Genomic DNA, 26810 nt, shown 5'->3' with positions numbered 1-26810 from the left:
GGGGCAGCGGGCGCCAGGCGGGGTTGTGATGCGGCCGTTGTTTTTGTAGGGTCGCGGGGCCGCGGTGCGGAGGGAGCGAGGCGGCCCATGGAGTTGGGGTACGTCTGGCAGGCGGCGTAGCCCTGCCCGCCCCTGCTCCCTTCCGCCGCTTTGTTAGCGCGAACACAAGCGCGCCTCACCTACATGGTGAAGAGGAAGGCAGCGCTCCCCGCACAATAATGGGCACCCGGGCGCTGCCCCCTGGGCCGCCGCAGAGGTGAGTCGGCGCCGCCGCAGGGCCGCAGGTTCCCCGCGGGGAGGAAGCAGAGCGAGCGGGCGGTCTGACAGCGCCGCGGCGCTGCCTTAAGAGCGCGGCGCCACCTTAAGCGGCCGCTGACTTTTCTCGTTACATTGTAGCAGCGGAAAGAATGTCGGCGCGGGCCGCGGGTGACGTCAGGAGGGAGCAGCGCGGCGCGGCCGCCAGGCAGCGGCAGCGGCGGCCCCGCCACGGCGAGGGAGGAGGCGGAGGAGGCGGGAGCGGCGCCGGCCCCGCCGCCACCGCAGCGGCAATGGCGGCTGTCGGGGAGCGCAGGTCCCTGCCCAGCCCCGAGGCGATGCTCGGGCAGCCCTGGAGCCACTGGGTCGATGCTGCTAAACTTCACGGGAACGACGGTGAGTGGCCGGCCCCCCCCCCCCCCCCCCACCCCGCTCCTCTCCAGCGCACCCCGCGGGGCTGCGGGTGCCCTGGGCGCGGCCCCGCGACGACACGGCGGGGTGCCGGGCCCGGCGGGGAGGTTGGGTCCGTTCCCACCCCCAGCATTCCCGGCCGAGTTCGTGGTCCGGTGCGCGCCCGCCGGCCGGGCTCGAGAGTGGCGCGGAGCGGGCAGCGCCTGCCCCAGTTCCTGTAATCCGGGACACGGTGCGAGGAGGTCGGAGCCGGTCCCCGGAGCCCGGCACCTCCTGCCCTCGATTCAGCCGCTGCGTGGGGCGGGGAGCTCGCGCCGCAGGTGAGGCATCCCGCCGCTGACAGTCCTTCTGCTCCTGTGTTTGCTGTCGTGTCCCTGTGTGTGCCCACGGGGGAATGGGCTACAGGTCACGAACGGGGGGTCAGCCCTACCTTCTGGCTTTTCCATGGATTGAGATCTTGTGGCTTTTTGGTTTTAGGAACAGCGTTAGAAGAAAGTTTCAAGGAATATGGAAGAAACCGAGAAGCAATGCGACTTTGCCGAGAAGGTGAGTGTGATTCATTCTTGAAGAAAGGTGCGCGGAGAAGTTTTCTTGCTCGTAACTACTTAGGAGAGGGTCAGGCATGGGAAGGAGAAATGATCAGCGTTTCCTATCGGTTTGGATTTAGGACTGGTGGCCTGTCAGTGACTGGTGTTATTAGCATTATTATTAAAGTAGTACATATTCGGAAAACTGCGAGCTAGGGCATGGACTGTCTACACTGTGTTTCTATGTGGCTTTTTTTTTTTGGTCTTTAGACTATAAATTGTCCTAAGGAAGCCCTGTGATCAACACTGATAATATCTTGTCTTAAGTTAGGATAATTTTTGTTCTTGGTATAATCCATGTCAGTATTTTGATACTGATCCTTTTCTCTATCATGTCAATGTGTTGTGTTTATTGCTTGGTACTCTGCTAAATGAGAGTGACCTTTCACCTGTGATTAGCAAAAGCCCATTACAGCCTAGTTTGTTGCAAGAGTAACAATGCTACTTGGAGTTGTAAGCAGATGATGAATGAAAGCTACAGATTATTATTTACTTTCTAACAGGCATTGGAAAAAAGGAAGCGATGAGTCTGATTTGTGATGTTAATTTTTGTTTTTTTGTTTTTCCAGTTTAACAATTGTTTTATAACAGAGAAAGTTTTAGAACCTTTCTTAATATTGTTGGTTCTTGGTTCCCTCTGACTGCCTGAGACATGTGCCAGAGAACAGGCCCAGCTGTTTTAAATACTGGAGCAGTTAGACCCAGGTCATTTATTTGATGTTGTTAGAAAGTGAAGACTGGGTTTGTAAACATGGTTTACAATCACGGGAGGCAGAACTTGCCAGTGACTTTAGGAGATGATCTGATTCAGCACTTACAGACTTGTGAGCTGCAAGCAGCAAATGAAAGCTAAAGCAATGTGTCATGGGCTAGTTGGATTGGGAGACAGTGATCCGTATTGAGTCTGAATAAAAATGGCTATTTTTTGTAGCATTCCTAATGTTGCTGAAATTTGGAAAATATAGTCTCTAGGATCAAAGTCAGTGGCATGGAAGAAAGATGCAATAGGCAGCTGTGCTGCAGCATTCAGATTCACTTGTGTTGTTTTGCCATCTTCTTAAGTTCTTAGGCACTTGAAAAATCACTTGTTACTTCATTGCCAAGTTCCAATCTAATAGTTGTGCTGGATATGTAATTCGTTTTTCTGAATAGGCAGATCATTCAAGTGCTAAAACAGCATTTACAATAATAAACATACACATTATCCTAGTAAAGATTTTACCAATAAGGATTTTCAAACATTTGGTCTTATTTCTACCTCTTAAAATGCAAGCATCTAAGGTTTCCAGATTCTAAAGATTAGCTGGCAGGGTAAAGAGTAATCTATCCTATTTTTTTCCCTCTGGAGCGAGATCATGAAATTGTTTTTGTACAGGCTGGTCACTGAGACACAGCTTTTCTGCACTGACTCCAACCATGTGAATGATTTGTAGGGTTATGAGTTGAAGGAAGTTCATAAAATACTTTGAGAATTAAAAGTGAAACTTAGTAGTCCTGTCAGGCTTCCAGAAGTCTGTTTATTTTGGTTGCTTTATGACATATGAATGAGACACTGACTTGGCATATACCTGTAGCTGGTCTGTAGGGAGCTTGGCCTGCTGCAAAATAGAGCTAAAGTAGTATTAATTAAGTTTAAATTAACTTAAGGAACTAGGGGAGCAGCAAACATGCCAGCATATGTACGTGTTGTGTTACCAAATAAAACTTTGAAAATACTGTAACAGATTCCTTTTCCCAGGAAGAATTTTGCATTTAAAATTGAGGAACAAACATTTATTAAATAATTGGACTGTCTAAACCTTGGTTCTTAACAGAGAAAGGTGAACCAAAAGTATAAATTTTGTTAAATCCACTTTAACCTCAAGTTTTTTGTCATGGTACCCCACAGTATTTTTAATACAAGTAATAACAGAGCTCCTCATGTAAGAGGGGTATTTCTCTACAGATTGGGAGTTGACTCTGAGGCCCAACTTCACTAAAGGATTTCAAGGTTATTTAGGCTAATTTAACCTTGCATTGCAACTCTTTCAGTTTGCATAAAAGAATTAAATATTCATGGCCTGGAGAGGGAGGAAAGGAAGGAACATGACTTTACAGCCCACATATTAGAATTGGGTTCAAAACCAAGAACGATCTTCTTTATTTAACATTTGTCAGGCTCCCACTGGCCTGTGTACCCACTGGGATATGGGTGGTAGTTGTTTCTTTTCCCACATGCTGTTTCTCTGCATCTCCTGGTGGGAATGGCCTCATCCTCAGCGTGCCTGATGCGAGATGTGGATTTCAGCCTCGCAGGCAGTTGAGTCTGAGTCTCCTGAATGAAGAGTGAGTGTTTCTCTTGTAACACTGTATTAAAAAGGGGGTTTAACATTGCCAGCTTCTCCTTTTGTTAAGCTTTAAAGGAAAAAGAATGATGCATGTTATTTCTTTTAAAGGAATGAAGGAGGATGTAACTGTGTCATTCCAGGGCAACATTTGCAAGCAGTGGAGAGAGGCAGGATTTCAGGCACACCTTTGTCAGCGGCACTTTCTATTTGCTGATCAGGCAGCTGTTCTCTCAGCATTTTAGTGGTTGTGAAGCCTGATGAGTCCTTAATACCTGTCAATGATGCTAGTTCCATGCAGGGATCAGGAAACTAAAATTAGTTCATAGTCTCAAACCTGTCTTTTTCTGTGTCTAACCCTCCTTGTCATAACCAAGCTCACACTGAAGTAAGAACTAGAATTTGAATTTGGGCTTCCCAGACTCCCAGTGTTTGTGTTTCATACTTCCCTGTTTCTTTTTCACTGCTCTTATATGCTTTCTGTTCTGCTAATACGTTATATTAAATCATTCCTGGTGGGATCCTCACAGATCTTCATCAGAGTGAGAAACTCGCTGGATACTTTCCTACATGTTGCTTTTTGAGACAGTAACAGTCCATACTGAGCTTTGATGTAGAAATCGGAGCTGCAGGAATAAGGTATGGGCCCAATGGACTTGACTCGCACTTGGTATGGAAAATCCCCAGGAGATGGAAATGAGAGAGGGATGCCCAGTGGGATGGGAAGATTTTACTTTAAAGTAAGCCTTAAAATTTACTTTGACTTTGTACACTGAAACCTTGTGCTGAGCACTCCTATCAAGGTAAGAACATGTTAGAAGCAATTGTGCTTATAAGTCATTTTCATATGTAATTGATGTGACAGAATCTTTTGGCTCGTGCAGTCACTTAATTACTTACTGCTTTGTGAACCAGCTAAAGGTGTGAATCTCCTGCTGTTCACTTGTGCTGTGATGAAGCAAGGATAGCATGTTGCATTATATAATATGTAGATGAATTCCAAAACAGCAAGGCACAAAATCTCATCCACTTCATGCATTTTTCCTATATTTTAAAATGAAACTTTGCTGAAGTACATCTTCCAAACTTGTGTGATAGTGGGAATGAGTGCCGTTGGATGCAGCCAAAACATTTTCAGACACTCAGTTCACCTTGGAGGTGCAGTAGATCTTAAAAGGAAGTTGATGTGTCTGTAGTACCTGACATGGATTTGAAAAAAATTGATTCTTTGTATTAAGCCTCATAATCAGTGCTTGAAACAGTTTTTCAGGAGATCCTTGCTAACTTGTGCTGAATTTAGTTTGCTTTTAAAAATTTTTCTAGCCCATTGTTGTGAAGAGGATCTCTAAATAGAACTGTGCCTGTGAGTGTAGAGTTCATGCGTGGTAACTTTGACAGGCTTCAACGGAGGCAACTGTTGCTTCTTGCGAAATTTAACAACAGGTTTGCTCATTTTGCTCTGTGGAAGAGTAGAGAAGCTGTGGCTAGAAACAGTGAGGACCAAAGTTGTTTATTGGAGTTGGGGGCATAACACTCTCCCACCACTCAAGAAACTCTGACTCTCCCCAGAGTAAATTTTCAATTGCTACCATTTATCATGCATGTTTCTTTAAATAAAACAAAAACATGGAAAAAAAATCCAAAACAAGAAACCCGAAACCAAGTCATCTCCACCCCCAAATCTATATTGAAGAGTCAGAGAGAGACAACTCATGTACATCATCATTACTTACAGTATTACTTATTAATTTGTACAACCCTTTTGAAGTGGTTGGGATAAAAGTCTGCTATATTCTTATATTGACTCATAAAAATTTTTTGAAATACGTAGAACTATAAAAAAGGAAACTATAGCATCTCAAATGGGAAAATAAAAGCATAGGGAGCAGAAAAGAGATTTGGTTAGACAATTTAAAATTGAGTGTTTCTTTTTAATTCTTCTTAAAGCGTATTCAGTGCGTGCTGAAACTATGCTGTCTACTACAGCTTAAGCACCTCATTCTTTCAGTTACACATACAGCCCCTTTTTTTAGTTTGTTTGGGTATTTGTGTGCATGTTACATCCATAGAGAGGTGACTCCCTTGTTACTGTCTATTTCAAGCACTTTACTTGTACTGTCACCGTAGCTTAGAGTTAACTGGCAACAAATTGAGGAGGAGGACAAAACATCTGTAACTTGGGTCACAGGTCAGAATTGGTGTTGACTGTGGGGTGATGTGGTGCAGTACCAGTCTTACAGCTTTCAGACTATACTGTCTTTAATAAGGCAAGTGTTGAATTTTCTGTGGGAATGCAGATTGTCAGTTTTTGGTAGGTTCCTTCAGAAGATGCTCTAGAAGGCTTAGTGACAGTAGGAATCAGTCAGGAGAGCAGGTGGGAGCAAATTCTGTTCAGCATCGTGTCACCTGGTAACAGTTGAACTTCTGGTCTTCGACAGCTAATATGTCTTGGGGATTAAAAAAAAAAGGCTCTGTGAACCTCTAGGGCATTCAGCAGAAGCTTTGAGGTTTGATTATATTACTTGCTGTTAATGGAAGTTACCAGAGCTGTGACAGTACCAAGAGCCATGCGATGAACCCTTGTTCTTCTAGAGCTCTTTCTAGGCAGGGTTGAGCAGTGAAATCCAGGCCTGGGAGGCTCACTAGAAGTATCTTTATCACATAGACCCAAGGTCTAGAATTTTCCCAGCAGCAGGTTCCATAAATAATTAAAGGACTGGTGAAACTTCTGTTCCAATACTAAGTTGTAAATACAAGTAAGAAACAGCATCGTATTTCAAATTTAAATTTGTTTTTATTCAGCCTTGGGAGGTGCTCAGTTGAGTTGGTTTTTGTTGTGTCAAATCATGTCAGAGATGCTTAGAGGGCTCTGTAGTCCTTGACTACCTGCAAATACACTTGTAAGAATTTTTAATAGGTTGAAATAAATATTTTAAGGTAGCAATAGAAAGTGCCATGCTTCTTTTTTGACATTCTGCATAGCTCTTCACAGTCTGTAATCAGATAAATCTCTTCTTCATTTCATTGCATTTTAGTTGACTACTTACACAAAGTATTTTAATGTTTTGTGGACTGGTTATCATAAAACAATTACAGGGAGACTTTAAAATTGCATTGAACTGTGTAAGAAAATTGTAGAGGTTTTATGAGATTGCTTGAAAAACACACTATTTGAAAGATGTTACTTTTGAAATTCTCTGCAGTGATTTGCCCTAATTTTTTTTCTTGGCATTTTTTTCCTTTAAATCCAAGTTCTGTTTACAATATTTAATTATTTCTGGCAAGATGAGTCAGATGTTATAAATAGAATATTATGATGTTAGACTGCAAGTTAGAACTGTGTCATCTCATATGCTTTAAAGATACTTTGCAGGTTTTAGATATTACCATAGTATTAGTGTGATATTGCAAGGCCTTGGGGACTTCGACTGGAGCTGCAGCCACAAAACTGTCTTGATCTGTCCATAATATGTGAGAAGGCAGGATATTTTCTTTTTTATAGGAACCTTTTGAAATAGTTGTCTGTACACATATGTAACAGTCAGGAATTCACTGTTATCTAATGCTTCTTAAGCGGTATGTATGATTAGCTAGGTTATCCCTGTGCAGAAGAGGTGATATCTTGATAATACTTCATTAAAGATTGGCTTTTGTGTAGTTTCTGTGCTATATTTAACAACAAATACTCAGTGAGAGAAGAACAATGCAATAAGTATGTAGAAATGTGACTTTCATACAAGGTGGTAATTTTATCTTCTAAGTAGAGCAGGAAAGACAAAAAGGCTTAGTGAGGGATACTTTTAAATAAACTGGGTTAAGAGGATGCGGATTACTCTCTGTAAGGTAAGTATTTGGAAAGGTATTTCTTCCATTGCAGCAGATCTATAAAAGCAAATGTGTCTAGTTCTTACACCTCTCTTGGCTGTGCCCAGCCTGTGGCTGGAGCTGCTGAAGGTTGTCTGGGGATAGGTGTGATCTCGTCTCTTACAAGACAGAAAGGATTTTGTCTTTCACAAACCATTATAATATTTGACTTGTAATTAACTATTCTAAATAATCTCTAGGATGCTTGAAAATTGTTTCTCTTCCTATGTAATGAATGAAATCATCCACTGCTGTGAAAGTTCCCCATATATATGATATTAAATGATATTTCCTAGACATTCGTACAATGTAGGTGACAGCACAGAGATGAATAGAACTTTGTACTTACACTTCAAGTTTTTTAGCAGCAAGTGTTCAAATCTGACAAAGGGAATTCATAGTCTAATGTAGCAGAGTAGCATGACTATAAAAGCAGTTGTCATGGAAGGCTATAAATTTATTGTAATCTGTGTTCCCACTGCTAGAAGGCTTTGCCCAGTCAAAAGCTGTCCCTTCTTGTGCAGGCTATGTGCAGCTGTGAGCCAGGACTGGTGATGGTGGCTCTCACACCGATTCTTGTGGCAAGTCAGATACTTGTGGTAACCCCAGACACTACAGGGTATGACAGGATATGACTTCATCAAAGTAAGCTGCACATGCAGCTGCTTCCACATTGCTTGGAGTCATGATTGCTAGCTTTGGAAATGGCAAATATTCTGGGTTATTGTCTCAGGTAGATTAGAAATACTCAAATGCTCAGTTACTTGTGTGTGCACGCTGCCCATCAGCCCTGTGGAATAAGCTGGTTTGTGGTAACATGTGCTCCAAATGAGAAAGATTGTTTATTTACAAGCTCATCCCTACCCTGATCTCCACTTCTGATAGCTTTGGCATAGCCCATGGATGAGCTTCATTGATAATATAGGGGAAAGGGATAATTGGTTATGCCTCCTTTTTCTGCTGGGGAGATTATAATAGGCAGAAAACATGTAGTGCTCTTGATCTGCTCTTCCTTCTGTTGCTAAGCAGGACTTGAATCTTCATCGACTGTCTGTAGTACAACAGAAAATGCAGCTTTCTCAACTGGCACTGAAAAAATGTGTACGAAGGAGCTGAAGGACTAAAATTCTATAGGGAGCAATTTTGAGGTTAAGTCCATGTTGTGCACTTTGGTTCTGAAATCTAGAGCTCTCATGGTTTTTTTCTTTGCAAGCGAGTTGGTTGGATGCTTTCTTGCAGATACAGTTGCCTGGAAGTCCTATAGCAGCTTGCCTTGAAATGAAATGTGGAGGCTTTAATGAGTTAAATTTGAAAATCAAGTCCTATGATGAATACACAGTAAATTGGATGTTTGCTTTCCATGGACATCAAATGCTGTTGTATTTTACCCTTCATAAATTTAACTTCCAGTCTACAGTTTTGTCCATTGACTGCATAAGTGGTGTAGTAGATGGTGTGAGTAGAAAGATGGGAGTTCTGCTGGTTTATTAAGCGTTACCTGAGGATGTGAGGTCTTGTTGTGAGCCACTGAAGTCAGCAGTGTTTTTCTTGTGACTGGAAGGAGAATGTAGGACCAGATTGTGGGGCTCAGTGGGTGAGAGAGGACACAGCCATGTTCACTGCAACCTCGTGATCAGACAGCCACCAAAGGTACTTCAGTATGCAAACATTTAATTGTCAGTCCCTAGATATTGTAGCCATGGCTTTGTCAAGGTGTATATACCCTAAATTACACCCTCTGGCTATTGTTTCAGGCAAAACTACAGAGGAAAATCTGTATCAGTTTACACCTAGGGTGTGGTTCTGCAATCTTTTTTTTTTTTTCCCTCCTAGTAATGCTGGGTTAAGTAGCTCTTCTGTCTCTGCTCAGTGAAACACTTGTGAAATAATAGTTGTATTCTAACCGTAAAGTTGTTTCCAAAACAAGGTGATGGCTGATTAAAGGGGAACCTGAATTTTTCCATCATGTGTTTGGTCTGAAAATCTAGAATCCATTGGACTGTGCTTGATTATGTATCTTTTCAGAGTGAATCTGATCTGATTTTTACACGTCTGCCTACAAGACTATATAGCATAATAGATCTTATATCTTGTTTATGTTTGAGTGTTAAAGATGTTGTGTCAGTGAATAACCGCAGTGTAAATCAGGATCAGTTGTAAGTGGTGTATTGTGAAAACTAAACAAGAACTAGTTGTTATTATTAGTTAGTATTTTTTTTTAAATTCCTTTTTTGTAATTAGTTATTTCAGGAGGCCAGGTAATAGAAATCAGAAGTTTTTCTAACATTCCTGAGGTGGTTCCCAGTAACTTTGTGAACTGGAGAAAATACCATTTGAATTTGGGTTACTCTGCTGAACAAGACTTACAGCATCATTTATCTTTATCTCTTACTGGAGGGCTGTTGCAAATTGTGCCAAAAGGAGAAAGAAGCATAATTTATACAGTATACATAAATGTGTTCCATACCAAATACTCTTTTTATCCCCTCAGAACAAATCTGTAGTTGTTTGGAATACCTAGAAGCCTCAAATGCTGCAAAGATTTGGGTTAACTGGCAGTATTTTTGATGGGTATGTCAAAGGAATAGAAAGTGTTCCGAACAGTCAGACAGTGTGGGTGTTGGATTATTGAGACAGCCATGTAAAACAATTTGGAAAGCACTTTTCAAAATAATACAATTTCCAAAGAATTTCCCCACTTTTCACAGGAAATGCTAAAATCATCTGTTTCATTCCTGTTCAATTAGAATGACTCTAGAAATGTATTAAAGGAGTTTGACTTGCCTCTGACATCTAGAAAGCTTTTCTAGTCTTTGGTTTATAAGGAATATAATTTTGGGATTTAGAATGTTGTTGTGGTTTAACGCTGGCTAAACTCCAGGCATCCATGACAGCTGCTCACCCGCCCCCCCACCCCGTTACAACTGGGCAGAGGAGAGAAAAATTTAATGAAGGCTTCATCAGTTGAGATAAGGACTGGGAGAAAACACTCCAAGGGCAAAACAGGCTCAACACAGACGTACAAAGTGAATTTATTACTAACAAAATCAGAGGAGGATAATGAGAAGTTAAATAAGCCCTTAAAAGCACCTTTTCTTCCCCCAGCCCCTCCCTCCTTCCCACCAACAGTGCAGGGAGACAGGGCATGGGGGTTTGGTCAGTTCATCACCTGAGGTTTTCTTCCACTGCTCAGGGAGGGGAGTCCTTCCCCTGTGAGACCGTGGGGTCCCTCCCACAGCAGACAGTTCCCTGTGAACTTCTCCAGCGTGGCTCCAAATCCCACGAGCAGCAGTCCTCCCCAAACTGCTGAAACGTGAGTCCCTCCCACGGGCAAACAGTCCTCCCAGAACTGCTGCGGTGTGGGTCACTCTTCACGGGGTGCAGTCCTCCAAGGCCAGGCTGCTCCAGCCTGGAAGCAGGGGCTCCCTCTCTCCACTGGGTCTCCCACTGGATCACAGCCTGCTCCAGGCATCCACCTGCTCTGGCACAGGCACCTCCCCCATGGGCTGTGGGTGGATCTCTGCATCCCCCGTGGATCCTCAGGGGCTGTGGATGGATCTCTGCATCCCCCGTGGATCCCCAGGGGCTGTGGATGGATCTCTGCATCCCCCGTGGATCCCCAGGGGCTGTGGATGGATCTCTGCATCCCCCGTGGATCCCCATGGGCTGTGGATGGATCTCTGCATCCCCTGTGGATCCCCATGGGCTGTGGATGAATCTCTGCATCCCCTGTGGATCCCCATGGGCTGTGGATGAATCTCTGCATCCCCCGTGGATCCCCATGGGCTGTGGATGAATCTCTGCATCCCCCGTGGATCCCCAGGGGCTGTGGATGGATCTCTGCATCCCCCGTGGATCCCCAGGGGCTGTGGATGGATCTCTGCATCCCCCATGGATCCCCATGGGCTGTGGATGGATCTCTGCATCCCCCATGGATCCCCATGGGCTGCAGGGGCACAGCTGCTTCACCATGGTCCTCACCATGGCCTGCAGAGGAGTCTCGTCTCTGGCGCCTGGAGCACCTCCTGCCCCTCCTTCTCCACTGACCTTGGTGTGTCCATGTTGTTCCCCTCACATGCTCTCACCTCCTCCTCCTCCCTGGCTAGGAAAAAACTGTGTCCCACTTTGTTTTGATTTCCTTCTTAAGTATGTTATCACAGAGGCATTCCCATCATCTCTAATTGGCCCAGCTTTGGCCAGCAGCATGTCCATCTTCAGAGCCAGCAGGGACTGACTCTGCCGGACATGGTGGAAGCTTCCAGCAGCTTCTCACAGAAGCCACCTCTGTGGCCCCCCCAATCCAAAAACTAGGCCATGCAAAACCAACACAGATGTTCAGATTATTTGTTTTATAAAACATAGAACACATTCTTTGTTGTCTGTTCTGCTCTGCTAAGAGAGATGGCAGTTGTCCTGCTCTCACTGGTACTAAATGGAAGTTATTTGAGAGGAAAGACCTAAATTAGTTTCCCAATAGGCCGCATTTACTTCATAAAAATACTTAAAGATGAATTCCCAAAAGCAATTTTGTTTTTCATTTCTGTGAAGTTGTGTTACTCAAATCAGCTGTCTAGAAATCCTGCTTGTTAAGGAGCTTCTGTTCCATGTTGTAGTTTGTAATTTATAGAGGAGAAGTTTTGAGCCAAATTTAGTATATCTGTGTTGCCTACCAAAGGCAGTGTAATATGTGCTTATATAATAGATTGCAAATTTTTGTCCTAAATACAGGGTTGTGACTTTTTGTGGCCAAGTGATTGAAGGAGGACTTTTACTACCAGCTGTGTTGTGAGATTCTAGGGGAAATATTAATGTCTGAGAGGAACCTGATATGGTTTGATTATGGTTTGTGTCTAGGCTGGGCAGAGCCCTCTTCTTGTTTGATATTTCTTCTGTAGAACCTGCTTTAACAGCCAGCTGACTGTGCCTGGCTCTTTCAGCACCGCTATTTCCGTGGGGTGTTTGGAGAAGTCTTAAACACATCAGTCCTTGTGTGGGAAATTTCTTTTTGGTTCTGCCTGACTCCCACCTTGTGCCCTGAAATGTAGGGGCACAGACCACTGTGTCATTTACTAGAATAAAACCTGTAAGTTTCTTTTCTTGTTTTTGTGGCCTGAATTTAATGATCTGAAGTGTTAGCTTGATAGCCTTGGAGATAAGAATACTACTTTTATCCTCAGAGTAGAGCACAGGAGTAAAATCTTCAGTGTGCTGTGAACATGTCTCATCTGAGCCTTGTTTACAACTGCTTGGGATGCAAAAGGGGTTCTCTGTGCAACACTGCAATTTTCTGTCCTGCTGATGCCATCCAAAATTGTCTTGGATAACCACAACAATGTGAAGAAAGGCCCCTATCCCAGGAAAGGGCCAAAATCACAGCCAGGATAGATGGTGCTCTTCAGTGTGAAATAGGAAGACATGATGGTAAGGTGCAGCATCAGCAGTTTTATTTATAATTTAATCCCTCCAAGACTTTTCCTGCACTTGTGTGAGAAGTGTCATGACTTCTTGCAGAGGTCTTGCAGGAAGTGTGGTGGTGTTCATCATCGCAGTGGCTCAGGGTGATGTCGCCGACTCATGGGAGCATTTGGGGTGTCCGCACTGTTATGGTGGCCTGGCAATAGCCTTTCCTGGACTCCTTTGGCATTTTTCCCCAAGTGCTCCACACTGTTGCTGGAAGCAAAAGCTTTTGAGCAATTTCCAAACACAAAGCAGTGCATTGTGGGCCAGTGTTGGGAGGACTGGCTCAACAAGTTTGGCGGCAGCAGCTTTGGCTTCCTGCCTACCCTGGATAGGCAGCAGTAGAGATTGCCCTAGTCTCCCAGAGAGTTTGAGCTGAAGATCCCAGCCTAGGTCCTGAAAGTCATGTGTGTGCAACTGTTGTGCCTGGCAGAGGATCTGCTTCTGTTGTAAACCATGCTTTTGTTATTCTGGATATGTTTGCAGTAGTTATCTTTTGTCTGCTTTAGGAAGGTGGATGTGCTATTTGTTTTCAGTGTACTGAAGGGTGGTAAACTCTACAAATTTGCTAAAATATCAAAGGATCCTGTTTACCTTTCAGTTTTCTGTTGTCTATTTAATCTTACTGAGTCATCCAGGGGCAGTTAACTGGTGCTCTGAAATGTCCTTTTCTGTGTGTTTTTGAAATACCAGCTCTGTGTTCTTTGTTGTGCCTGTTCCTTAATACTGACCCCATATGTCTTCTGTGACTTCTCCTTTGCAAATAGGCCTCATCTTGTAACACAATGCATCAGGACCACCACTTGAGCTCTGGGGGGGTTCCTGGGGGAGCAGAGAGACCAGAGGAGGGAAGTAGTCTTAGAAGTATCTGTCAAAAATGTGAGTTGGACCAAACCAACCAAATCAAAATATTAAGTAGTCTGAGCATATTCTTTTCTCCTTTCCTTTTGTTTTGTTCTGCTGAAGGTGTTACCTTCTGTGTACAGCACAAGTGGGCTGGTGTTTCAGTTACGTTGAAGAGGCCCAAACCATGAAAGTAGTAGAAAAACTACTTTAAAACATGTCAGTCCTTTCAGATCTTCTGCATGTGTAATATGATCTAAGTGATCTTAATTTTTAAATACATCTTAATTTAAAAATGTTAAAAGTTGCAGTCCTTCCCAACCCATTTCTGTTGAAGAGTGAAATGCATGATTTCGGTAGCAGAGAGCTAGTGCTAGATATGGAAGAATAATACCTGGTGCAGATTTGTTCATCCAGTGTTTTCAAAGTCTTTTTTTTTTTTTTCCCCTGTAACACACATATCATGTATTTTATGTGTAGCATTTAGAGATGGAATTTTGGAGGATTTTGTGAAGGTGGGCTCTGAAAATAAGGTGAATCTCTCTTAACAGTGAAGAAATACATCTTGGAATATGGATAGCGATGGGTTTATTCTAAAGGGGAGGTGACATGCAAAGGCAAGACCTAAATTTCTTCTTTAGAAGAAGTCAAAATTCCATACCAATAAAAAAAAATTCACTTCCCCGAAGATTTTTTAAGCTGAACTGTATTTGTGTTGTATCACAAATAGCCAGCAGTGAAATTACTGACCTTATTCTGTGAATAGGTAGCCTGCTTTTTCTTCCCTGCTTGCTTATTTAATTTGTATAACTGCGTGTCAGAGGACAGCTAGCACTGGTTTAAAGCCTAACCCTTCTGAACAAGTGGGTCCCCTCTTGGAAGGAAAGCTCTGATGACAGTAGCTCTGTATGTGCTGGAATATATCAACTCTAAGAAGTAAAGACTCAAGATTTACCAGTTCCGTAGCTAAATAATTGAAATAGTCATATTTGTATGTCTAAAGGTATGCAATAGCCAAGTTCAAGATACTTTGTGTAACTACATGTGTGTTCAAATACATAATAAGCAGGTTAGCCCTTTTACTGCATTATAATAACAAAAACACTTTTATTTTCCACTTTCTTTTAGTCATATTGAATGTCACTGTGCTGTTGGGGTTTTTTTGCTATAGTATGTTTATATGCCTGTTGCTGCACAACTCACACTATTTTTTTTATTGTATCAAATCAACTCTCAGTAAATCTGCTAAGCAAAGGAAGTAAATTTTAATGGAAAAACTAATGAGATGAGTGAGGAAGTGTAAGCTGGTATGTGAAAATCAACAGGCATCAGTTTCCTTGTGGCTATATTAGGCATGATTGAAAGAGTCATATTTTTGAGGTGGATATTCCAGTGCATGGAGAATGGGAGTGGCAGGGGTGGGGTGGTTTTAGGTAGTTAGCTTGCCTTATGAAAGAAAATATTGATATACAATTCAGTTGACAGGTCCTGTGTATTCTTTTCCTTACTCATTTTTTTAAAATTATTTTTTGAATATGCTGATTTGCTCTCTCAGGTATCAGGTGCACAATGTGAAAAGTGGCTGGATTGTTCTTTGCACAAAGATGTGTTGTGTTTGCACAATTAAAGAATTAACACCATGCTGCTGTCACACGGGAGCTGAGGCTGTGGCTAGCAGGGAAGAGGGGGAAGAGGTGGAAAGATGAGTGCTGTGCATGTCCCAGGTAGCAGGGAAAAAGGTGCACTTTATTGTTGCTAGATTTTGGTGTGTTCTCCTATCACAAAAGATGTAGTCATGGACACATTGTATTCCTTCAGTTGCTATTTAGTAAGAAAATATGTAAATCTGAGTGGCTGTTACTGCTCTGCTTCCTCAGTTACTGAGTTACAGCCAGTGCCCAGTCGCATGGCTGGATATGGACAGTCACACAGGAAAGTGGCAAAAATGCCACACACATGCCAGGGTTTTTTCCCTTAAAAGCGTGTCTAGGTAGGAGATGGGAGAGGCTGAGAAGCCTGGAACGTGTTCACCATTTGCAGTCATGTTGTACCAAGATACTTTCCCTGTGATTAGCAGTTTTAGGTAAACTGTGAGTTTAGGTTTAAATAAAACAAACTTCCTTTTTCCTACTCCAGAAGCACAGCTGCTGCAGAGAATATGGAATGCTGTGTGTAAAACAGGAGTAAAGTACTGAACCTGTTGATGTTAAAACAATTCATAATTGTAGTGTGCTTCAGGCTATGTGACTTAAGATACATTTTAGAATATTCTATGGATAATTTATTTCAGTTTAATTGAGGCTGTGTTTGACTAGTAGCTTATCCAGAACTTTCCTCCTGCCTCATAATAGGTTTTCTGCATAATAATTGAAGTGTTTCTGTGTACCCTTTCATATTAGCTTAGTCCAGATTTTAATTTTACTGTGCAAATTATAGGGTTTTTATTCTCTGAATTCAGTTTCATTTTTGTGTCATAATTGCAAAACTCAATTCAGAGGGTCCCTTAAGCTACTTTAGAATTGGCTTGGGTTTTTTTAACAGAAAAGCATAAATAATAGTTTGTTGGCTTTCCCAAAATACAGCAGTGGCATGATGAGATCATGCCACCTAAAAATAATGCATGACTTTGAGTGAAGATATCTTACAGACAAATTGTGTTCAACATTTGTGTAATATACAAATTGGTTGGAGAAATTAAAGATATCTTTAGGTCTGAAAACTCATTAAAAAGTAAATGGGAATGGTTTTTGCAGATGACTGACTTAATTCAAATTGCTGATGAAAAATTGATGTAACAGGATACAATGTGTGTAGGGAGACTTATAAAGCTTTTCAGCAGATTAAAATACGCTACTTGTGTTTCATTGAGAAATTTACTCATCAGTCTTTCTATAGACAATCTTCTGTAAGCTTGTTCACTGAAATTATGTATTATTCTGTACAATAAACGTAGAAAATCTGTTTAATAGTTTGAATGAACAATTTGACATGTTTTGTGTTAAGATTTTCCAAAAAATTGTGTGTAGTTGAATTCATATACAAAGAATTTAACTAAATACTTAAATGTCTACTTTAATATGCTTTATATATAATTACAGGAACATTGAAATCTTGGGAGCCTAAAATTAGAACTCCTAGCTGTGCACTAGGCTACAGGTGCAGGTGTGCATGACCCACTTCTCTTTGGTATCTGCTGCTCAGTTTTTATCCTTGGGTACAATACAAACATTTCCCAGAACTGTTAAATTTTAGAGAACTAAAATTTAGTGTTTCATTCTGCATTCTCACAGAGGGAGGGAGGAAGGGCTCTGGGGTAATTGCTGTGCCCGTAGCCTTGCACAAGGATGGCTCTTGGATTTGCCACCTGTGTGTGCACAAAGGAGTGCTGCTGCCTGCAGCAAACCTTTTTGCTGGAAGTGAAGCTTGAGGGGGTGGTGCAGGGGATGGGGTTTTGGGAATGCAACACAACCTCTGGAAAAGAGGTAGGTCATCCTTTGCCCTTTCACCAGATGACAGTCTGAGTTGAATTTGGGAAAAGCAAAAAGTAAAATCTACAGAGCTGTGGCTTTGGAAATACAGACTGTCATGAGTTTTGAAAGGCGACCGAACAGAAAGGACTCGTCTTTTAGAGATGATGAAAGCGTTCTAACAGTAGTGTAGAGACTTACGACAATGATCAAATCTCACAATGCAGCTCCTGTGTCTAGTTAAACCAGATTGTGTGGTTTTTTGGTCTTGAACTGAAAGTCATTTCTCTGAGCCAAAACTTTGAGGTTTGAATATTCAATAAGACGCCGGGTTATTTGCCGAAGTGGAAAACACAGTAAAAACAGTTAATTGAGTCTTCAGCTGTTCCTTCCTTCAGCTGATCCATCAGCAACTACTCAGTGAAACAAAGTTCATGCACTTGTGCTCAGAACCCAAGAAGAGTGCTGCCTTTCAAATGTCCCCTCAAGTAGCTGGACTTCCAAAGCTGTATGTGCAGGAAATGTAAGTTACTTAATGTACAGAGCGGAGTTGGCAAGGAATTTTAAAAATGGGTAACCTTGAAGAAAATACTTCAGCAATGCTTCCCTCTGAAGTTACATGAAACAGCTCAGATATGGGAATGTGCGTTTAGTTTGTTTTATTTTGTATTAAAAGGCTATTCTGTATCTGAGGTAATATGAGCATAAACCTTACAGGAGAGATTTTTTATAACAGTGTTTCTGTGTGTAGATTTGATCATTTTATGTTTGGTTTGTTTGATTATATGTATGTTCTTTGCAGGCACAAATTCGTTAGGCCTGCACATATGGTTCATGAAATACTTGTGTTCTAGTAGTATCTAAGTGTTCATTACTTGAAATTTTGCTGAAAACCCTAAAGTATGTATGTTTTACTAGAATCTCTTATTTTCGTTCAAAACTTGTGAAAACCAGAGCACTCTAATTCCTATATGGGTTTAATTATTTTGTTCACAGTATCTGTTTAGAAATACTCTTATTATCCTCTTGCATGGTACACAGTAAAAAAAGTGCAGTAGTTTAATTTTACTTCAGCATTGATAAGTATACAAAACCACATGTGTTTGTGAATGATAAGCACTTGAGTGTTTCTCCAAAATAGTTTGGAAAATATTGTTCAGAAAATAATGGTTTAGTTGCAGAAAGTGAAGTATATGTGTATGAAAGGGAAGTTTTGAGGTCCTAACTTGGAGTGCTTAGTTTTTTTAATAAAACATTCATATCAGTTCAAATAAGGGCCTATATTACTTTGAATAGATGGGAGCTTTACTTAAGATAACCAGATTAATTAAGATACGTTGCAGTGCTGTTTGTAGCTGCCTCAGTTTGCAGTCAAGATTCTCCTTGTGCCTGAAGATTACCTGTTACTGACTATTAATGTCAGCAATAGATTCAGCAGGACTTACCTGCTGTGCAGATTTCTTGGCAGAAGTTTAGCTTTTTGGGCTGACTGCAAGTTATTAGTCTGGTGGTAACAGAGCTGAAGTTTCTGTCTGAAATTTGCCTGGTTTTGGTACAATCTGTTTCATGTGGTCCTCAGTGCAGGTTAGTCATCTTCCTTCTCCCTCCTTGTGCCTCTCCCTCAAGGTCATAAGCCCTTAAAAATAGTAATTTGGGAGGTTTTGTCTGCTTTTAGATAATAAATGACATGTTTACCACAGCCATAAAGGGTAAAACAATAGAAATATTTTTATTACTTTATCAGATCTGACAGTACCTGAGACACGTGTTACAAGCAAATTATGGGAGTTATCACAAAGTTTCTTTTCCTTTAAGATGTCAGCTATTTTGTTACTACAACTGTGGTGTTTTCTCCCCTTTTCAAAATTTTTCAGATGTTAATGGAGAGTTGTGTTATCTTAAAATTTCTACTAAAAGTGTGCCTGTAGAGAAAGAGATCTACCAGTTAAGTTAAAACAAGGTGTACTTGCATATTTTTTACCTTAGTATGATCAAGACTAATTACCTTCTAACTAGAAGAAAAAACCCAGCTAGTACAGAGCAAATGTATTCAAGATAGCTGTTGGTGGACATTATTTGAACTTACTTGGTCCATGAAGTAAATAGTTCAAACAATCCAGATTGTGGCAGCATTCCAAAATAATGGGATCTATTTGCAATTTCCTTATATAGTACTTCTGAAACAGTTCCCTGATGTCTTAATGGAAAACCTAGTGAATTGATAAAAGTTGGTGCATCTACTTAAGGTGGATTTGGATCAGACTCCAGAGAAGAAAAAAAAAAAAAAAAACAAAACCTGTGCTTGAGAGGTTGTAAAGATAATAGGGAGTTATATCTGGGCGGTGAGTATAAATTTAATAGTGTAGGGCACTGTGGTTTTAATGCATTTAATATTAACTATAGTGATTAAAATTTTTCTGGAAGTATAACCAGGTTGGTGTAGTGCTGAAGGCATGTTATGCTGTTCTGTGGAATCTTTGTAGCCAAAACTTTTTACTGTTCACATCAGGCATCAGCCTACAATGTCCGTTGTAAAATTACACTTAGTGGTGAGTAGTATGTATATGTTTGTCATAAATCAGGCTTGGACTTCAAAAACTAATCTTAATAAGCAGATGTTTATGCTGAGAGTGGGAAGGAGAGAAAGAGCATTATCAGTGTTCTGGCTTAAAAATATTCCTGCAGAGCTTTTACATACTCCTTTTGCTTTTTTGATCAAGTTTTCTATTCTTTTGTCATAACCTTGATAGTTTGTTCTTTGCCCTTTCACTTCTGCCCTTGGTAGTTTTGCTTTCTCTTCCTCTGATTCAGTTTTCACTCTCCTCCTTCTTTGACTTGCAATAAGCAGCCTTCTGGGAAATAGGAAACTGGTGTTCTGGTCTCTGCACACAGGCTCCCTTTACTCTCTTCCTCCAGCAGTTGCTGTCCTGGAGAAGATCTTAACCTCACTTTTTTTGTTGATATTTAATTTCATTTCTAGAAGGGATGTTGTCTTATTAGATACTAGGATAGATGGATTGTGCAATGGCCCCAGTCTGAAAAGAAACAACAAGACTTGTAGGAAATTTGATAAATTTGGGGAGTTAAAAAAGAAAAATCCTGTTGAAATAGGTAGCTGTAGTAGTCACTGAAATCTAGTGGCTAAATAAATGCAAGGTGCTGGCCTGTTCCCTGAGGTGGTTTTAGCCTGTTTTGTGTCTTCTGTGTGATGTTAAGTAATAGAATTGAGAGATTAAGAGTACACAGGCACAGTTAATGAGCATGAGAATGACTTTCTTTGGTGTAGCTGTCCTGAAAGAGAGTGCTAGAAAAACTAAGAAATTATTCAATCATTTGTGTGTTTCTGCAATGTGTTTCAGAGAAAAAGAGATGGCAGATCAGTGTAAGAAAGTTTTCCAGATGAGGTGTGCTGAGCTCCATTTAACTTGATGTACAATATGCCAAATTATCTATTATTGCTTTTTCTTTTTTTGTTAGAAAATGATGCTACACTGACTTTTTTCAAGTAAGAAGCATTTTCCTTATTACATGCTCAACAAGTGATGCAGTTATCTCAGAACTGTGTATGGCATGGGCTTGTTCTAGTCTTGATAAAGAGTGCAGTAATGCATCATTTAAAGTTACTTTTTAAAAACTCAGTTACATTTGAAAGGAGAAGTGAATTCTGGAGGTCACAATGTCCAGTGGCTTCCTATTATGGAGGTAAATGAAGTTTTTTTACTTTCTGGTGTTAATAGAATTAATGTAACTAACAGGTCTTATAATAGTATCTGTATGTTGATACTATGAATACTGTATTTATGGAAAAATACATGGAAAGTTTAAGTCCTGATTTAAATTTTTAGTGTGACCTTGAAAAATATTCCCAGATGCCCAGCTTTGAAAGAGGAGCATATGAATCACGGTTGCCAGGCTCTTCCTTGAGAGGCACAGGCTTTACATAGTGAAGTATTTCAAAAAGTCATCTTCAAACCAAGACTAACAGTGCATTTGGATGACACTGGTGAAATACTATAAACTTCATTAGACTTTTAAATAGAAATGTCATGTAGTGGATTAGGTATAAAGTATTAGATGTTAGAACATCAACTGCATGATATATGTGAACTTTCATAAGTGGCTGACAGGACAGAAAAATTAGGCATCCATCACCTACTCCTGGTACATACTTACTATGTAAGTTTTGTTAAACTGTTCTGTATATTGTTCTCTAAAATTTGCATGGTCTAATTTGTCATTCCTCTAACAGTACCACATACGTGTTTGTCCTGTTGTAACACAGAAAGAGAAGCAAGATTTCCCTGAAACCTACTCTTCCCCTGCTCAACTAATTGACAGTGAGGCACATTAAAGATGTGAGAGCTTACCTGCCTAAGAATGAGGCTTCTGAGTTGGGAAGTGTGGACTCGGGTTTCTTCCAGTTGCCTTAACTGATCTTGGTTGCATCACACTCCTTACAGTTCCCAACGCCATTGTTAAATTGCATTTAGGCCTCTAAACTTTGCTACTCCCTTACTAGTTATGTGACACTAAACCATGCCGTAAATCAAATCCCTCCTGATGGGGGAGAATATTTTAAAGTCCTTGCAAGGAGTTTCAAAGAATAAACCCAGACTTTTCCTTGAGTTTCAGCGCTGCCAGATAGTTGTTTATTAAGTTTTATCAGAGGAACAGAGCCACTAGCATGACCCAGGCATAACATAGAGCACAGAAAGCAGGAGAGAAGTCAAATTATCAAGATTTACACAGCCTTTTAAAGATAATTTAACCAATGGTTACTAGAAACATATATTATTTTTACTTTCCTACCAATTATTCAGTAACACGGCCAGGAACTGTGCAATTCTTTATCCAATCATCCCAAATTACTTTTACTGCAGAATATGGAGTAGCAGTAGTAGAAGAAGAGGGTTTGGAGAACAACAACAATCCTCCATTTTGATATTTTTTGCTCTTATCTATTTACTACAAAGAGAAGCCCAAAACCTCTAAATTTTTCACCCTGTGACAATCTTACATTGTAGTCTATCACCTAATTCACACCACTGTATTTTCTAGTTCTTGTCTGATCGTTGGTAATTTTGTCCAAGGTTGGAAGTCAAAACAGTGTTGTTCAGGGGGGTAAAACCCTTCAAAACAGGCAGAGAAATACTCTCGGTACTCTGGGTTGCTACAGTTGTGTCCAGATGTTGCTCTAATATCAGTGCTGTAGGAGACCACTGTGGGTTACAAGATCTTACACTGATTTGTGTGATCTGGCTGGAGTCTTGTGCACAACTTCCTTTGAAATCAGGTTGTGATTTTGGGTGTGCAGCAAATAACTTTTCTCAGTGTCAAGTGGTTTTACTCTTAGAATGGTCCTTTGTGAGTTTGTGTATTTCCTGGTATTCTGTCATTGCTTTGTGTCACTTGGAGCTAAGATTTTAAAACTGAAGGTGTTTTCACAGTGTAAAGGACCTTTGTAAATTATTCAGATTTCTTGGGATCCTCAAACTGAAATAGGAAAGCACTTTCGTTTACGTCAATTTCTGTCAATTTGTCTCAGTTGCCATTTAAAATTGTAGTTCTGTATTGCCAGCAAATATTCCTAGAAGGTTTCTTAGAGTGATGGTACATGGATGTGGTGTCTGTCATTGGTGTGAAGGAGCGCTTTATCTTGCAATCCTCCTCTCCTGTTACCGATTCCCCCTGCATTCAGTACAAGTTGGTGTAAAGGCTGACAATCCAGCCTGAAAGGTACAGCTATAGGAGCGGGTTCCAGGGTGTGGATTTACAGTTCCCTAGGCATCGCACAGGAGTAGCCTCTCTGTGGGCTATTAACAACGTAAATATCAGGCAGTGTATGCTGTCACTGTCCCATTGACCCTGGAGTATTTGCTTGTGTGTATAAACTTTGATACATGGGCATATCCAAAGATGATACTCTTGCATGAAATATTAGCAATGAAATTTAAGCTTATACTTGTTTTCTTACGTAGCTTAATATTACATCACAGAAAGTAGATATCGAAAAATAGTTTATTTTTTCCTATCTGATTTTCAGCATATATTTACTAGTTTCACCTAGTTTGCAGTAGTTGGTTGTGCCAGAGGTTTTAATATTTTTTTCAATAAATATCATATAAATAAATAAGCAAGAGTTGCCACTTAAAGAAGTGCAAATCAGATTATATGTTTATTTGATGTAACCTCAGTTGCAAAAAGGTGCCTGTGACTTAGGTGAAGGTGGCTGTGATCTCTCTCAGTCAAGTCAGACGTCTTCGGTCATTGCATTTGCATCCAACTGCAAAATCCAGTTAGGGCTGTTATTGCAGGTGTCATGCTTAATTTTGATGTAGCACTAGTAAGATTTTTGGAACATGTGGGATAGACCTTATGTCTTTTAAAAGAAAGTATTTAATTTTTTATGATGAAGGTACATACTAATTCTGGGAGTAGTTTTGGTGTGGATATGTTCTCTGTCTGTGAGAAACAAAGTGGACAGGGCTGACGGTGTCTTTCTGCCAATGGTTGCCTAGTGTTATGGCACACTCAATGTGCAACACAATTTATTTCATAATTGCTTTTCTATCAATGAACAAAACAGTGGATGTTGCTAAAAGTATACATAGGCAAATTAGTAGCTGTAAAACAAAACTCTGGGGTCAGTTCTAGTGCAGGAGTAAATAAGTTTAACTTAGAAAATAATTACTGTTGAGACAAATCTATTATTTGAGGGTTTTTATAAGAAAGTAAGTTTGCTTATGTCAATTTTTAACCTTTAAATAGTGTTACAGATCCCTTTGCCACATATTATGTTTGCAGTTTCCTTTTTTTTGTCTTTTAATGATTGAATAACATTTTTAGTTATATAAATGTACTATACCTTTAAGTTGTGTAGTAAATGCTGTATTTATTACTCCAGTAGTCTCTGAATGCAATTATAACTGTTAAATATATTCTTAACAAACTGTATTCTTAAAAACAAAATCATAGAAACTAATTTTATTAGTAAAAGTCTCCAAGTATGTCTTTTATCTCTGCAATCCACACATGCTCTGACAGACTGTTATCTCTAGTTCTCTCTCCTGTGTAGCTGTTACACAGATCTCTGGCACCAGATGGCTGGACTATAATGCACTGTTAAACAAATAAAACCATTAGGCATATAATTCTGCCTGGTAAATGACTGTGTGTTTAAAATGGTTTTTAAAAAATTGATAGCAAATGAAGTTCACTTTTGAATTCATTTAATGACACTGGAATAAAATCCGAACCCCTTTTCAGAATACATAAAACATCCCCACTTCTGTTGTGTTTGTCTCAATTGAAGTCAGTCTTTTTTTATTGCATTCTTGCATCTGGTATAAAATAATCAGTCCTAAATCAGTTTTCTAATAGATGTTTTCTACAAGTAATCACTCATTTTATATTTTTCTTTGTAGGAAGATTTTTGCTTTTGTAATACTCCAGCACAAAATTATCTATTGCATTATATGCTCTTTTCTCCTCATTTTCAAATTTGATACAAATGTCTCTAAAATTATGATTCAACACTAGTGTCATGGCTCTGTAATTAAACTGTTTTTCTATAATTGTCAGCAGCTGAGAGATGCCATTTTGTCTTTTTGTTTTTAGATATGCCAATATTTGGTCTTTGCCCGGCTCATGATGATTTCTATTTGGTGATGTGTAACCACTGTAATCAGGTCGTAAAACCACAGGCATTTCAATCACATTATGGTAAGTGCTTAACTATTTTTAATAATTAAGGGTGAGGTTAAATCAGGATTAAGCCTGGCAATTTTTTTTTTTAATTGATGGTACATAGATCATTACATTATAAAAAATGTCAAAGAACATAACCTACCTGTATTTAATAATTTTATATACATTGTAATGCAGTTACGTATAGATCTTGTTATTTTAAATTTTTTAATTCTTTCTTGAAATGCTGCATAGCTACAGTTCAGTTTCAAAATGACATCTAGTGTATTTCACAGCCAATATGTGTAGTGTGTTTGTGTCATTTCTCTTTGTGTATTTACACAGATTATTTTTACATGGGTTCTAGTACAGTGTGAATTCTGAACTGCAGCTGAAAGCTAAACTTACAGTGAAATTTGTAAAACGTAGTAAACTTCTAATACCCAGTAAGCTTATTTATTTATTTTCAGAATTATCAGTTTGTATTTGTTTTACTAGTCCAGTGGTTTTGTATATAAACTATGTGGGGAAGCTCTTGTGTTGGTTGGCCAGTGTTTAGAGAGGACTAAGAAAATGTGAAGTGCTATGCCAGTTCAAGTGCTCAGTTACTTCCTCCAAGCCTGACTAGGGGTGGTTGGCAGTTCTGCTTTTCCATGCTCGCCTCAAGACTAGAAATTAACCTCGAACAATTTCATGCCAGTATTTGGATAGGAGGTTTTTTGGAATTCAGCTTTTTTTTCTGAAGAAATTCATCAGATATTTTCTGACCAACTCCTAATAAACATGGTGGACAAAGCTTCTTCTGAACTAGTCCTTCCTCCCCAGGTGTGCGTGTATTTGTACATGGTCTCTTTTCTCTAGGCCAGTGCACCTACGGATTGGCTTGGTGTTTATAAGGATATGGGCAGGGTATGGGCAGGGAGCCTCTTCTGGTGTTGAGAAAAATGGATAACCTCTCGTGCATCTTAAATAATCCAACGCTTTGGCAAGAAAATATATACTCACTTCTGGTTCCTTGAGACTGGAGAAGGGCTGTGCAGAGGGTGAACTACTTACCCTTTCTCCCTCTCGCTTGGCTTTGTGTTATATTGCCTTATGGATTATAGCCCTACCCTTGCTGCTGGATCCTGCAATTGTGTCACAAAGAGTGACTCGGAGAAGAACCTGAATAAGTTTTGTGTCATAATTCTTAATAGTTTGCTTGTTATTCTGTGGGTGGCTGTACTAATTTTTTTTTAAAACCCACAGTTTTTTGGATATAAGTCTCCAGAGCTGTTGGGAACCAGAAGAAGAAAAGGCCATCTGCTCTTCTTGCTCTGGTTGCTATACGCCTTTTTGTTAGCCAGGAGCGAGTATACCCCTTGCCAGTGAGATTCCTCACGTGTCACTGAATATAAGCTTAAGATGTCCAATAACTCCTTCTAAAATTTCATATTAAACTGATTCTGATGGCTAAAAATAAATTTATGGGGGAGGACTAGATGATGCAGAGTTCTGAGTGGTGCCATATTGAATATTCCATCTTGAGGTCAGTAATATGGTAGTGATGGAGAGCTGTGGATAGCTTCAGACACCTAAGGTTGTCTTTGTGAAATGAGGAGATCTCTAAAGTCTGACAAACTGGCGTCTGTATGGTAGGAACCAGCATTGTGTTTGCCCTTATGGACAGGTGGCAGAAGCAGCTCAGGAGCTGAATAGAAGCAGCATTATGTCTTGAGCATAGACGTGAAAACATGGCATGTTTTAATGCTGCTTGTACTGCTGTTAGACTTGTTATGTCAAGTTAACTGAAACTCTTCTGTAAGTACTGTTTGCAATTTAAAAGGCGCAGAGTGAACAGGGAACTGCAAAATGAAGGTATGAAAGTATTTTTAAAAGTTGTAATAAATACTAACATAATGTTTCTATTCTGTATC

General features: G+C 40.2%; 1 protein-coding gene across 3 annotated transcripts in view; it reads left to right on the top strand.

Annotated features, from left to right (window-relative positions):
- Positions 1-26810, top strand: part of ATXN7 (ataxin 7) — an 88678-nt gene that overhangs the window by 26291 nt on the left and 35577 nt on the right. The window contains exons 1-4 of one of the 3 annotated variants that reach the window (XM_048316220.1): positions 2-256; positions 397-651; positions 1144-1212; positions 24826-24930. In XM_048316220.1, coding sequence (XP_048172177.1) covers positions 408-651; positions 1144-1212; positions 24826-24930 — 418 coding nt within the window. In that variant the 5' untranslated portion in view covers positions 2-256; positions 397-407. Of the gene's footprint in view, position 1; positions 257-396; positions 652-1143; positions 1213-24825; positions 24931-26810 lie in introns of those variants that run through there. The other 2 variants (XM_048316219.1, XM_048316221.1) reach the window with 2 other exon arrangements.

Source organism: Corvus hawaiiensis, chromosome 11 (genome assembly GCF_020740725.1).
Source record: "Corvus hawaiiensis isolate bCorHaw1 chromosome 11, bCorHaw1.pri.cur, whole genome shotgun sequence".
Lineage (NCBI taxonomy): Eukaryota > Metazoa > Chordata > Aves > Passeriformes > Corvidae > Corvus > Corvus hawaiiensis.
This window is presented reverse-complemented; position numbering and strand designations above follow the sequence as displayed.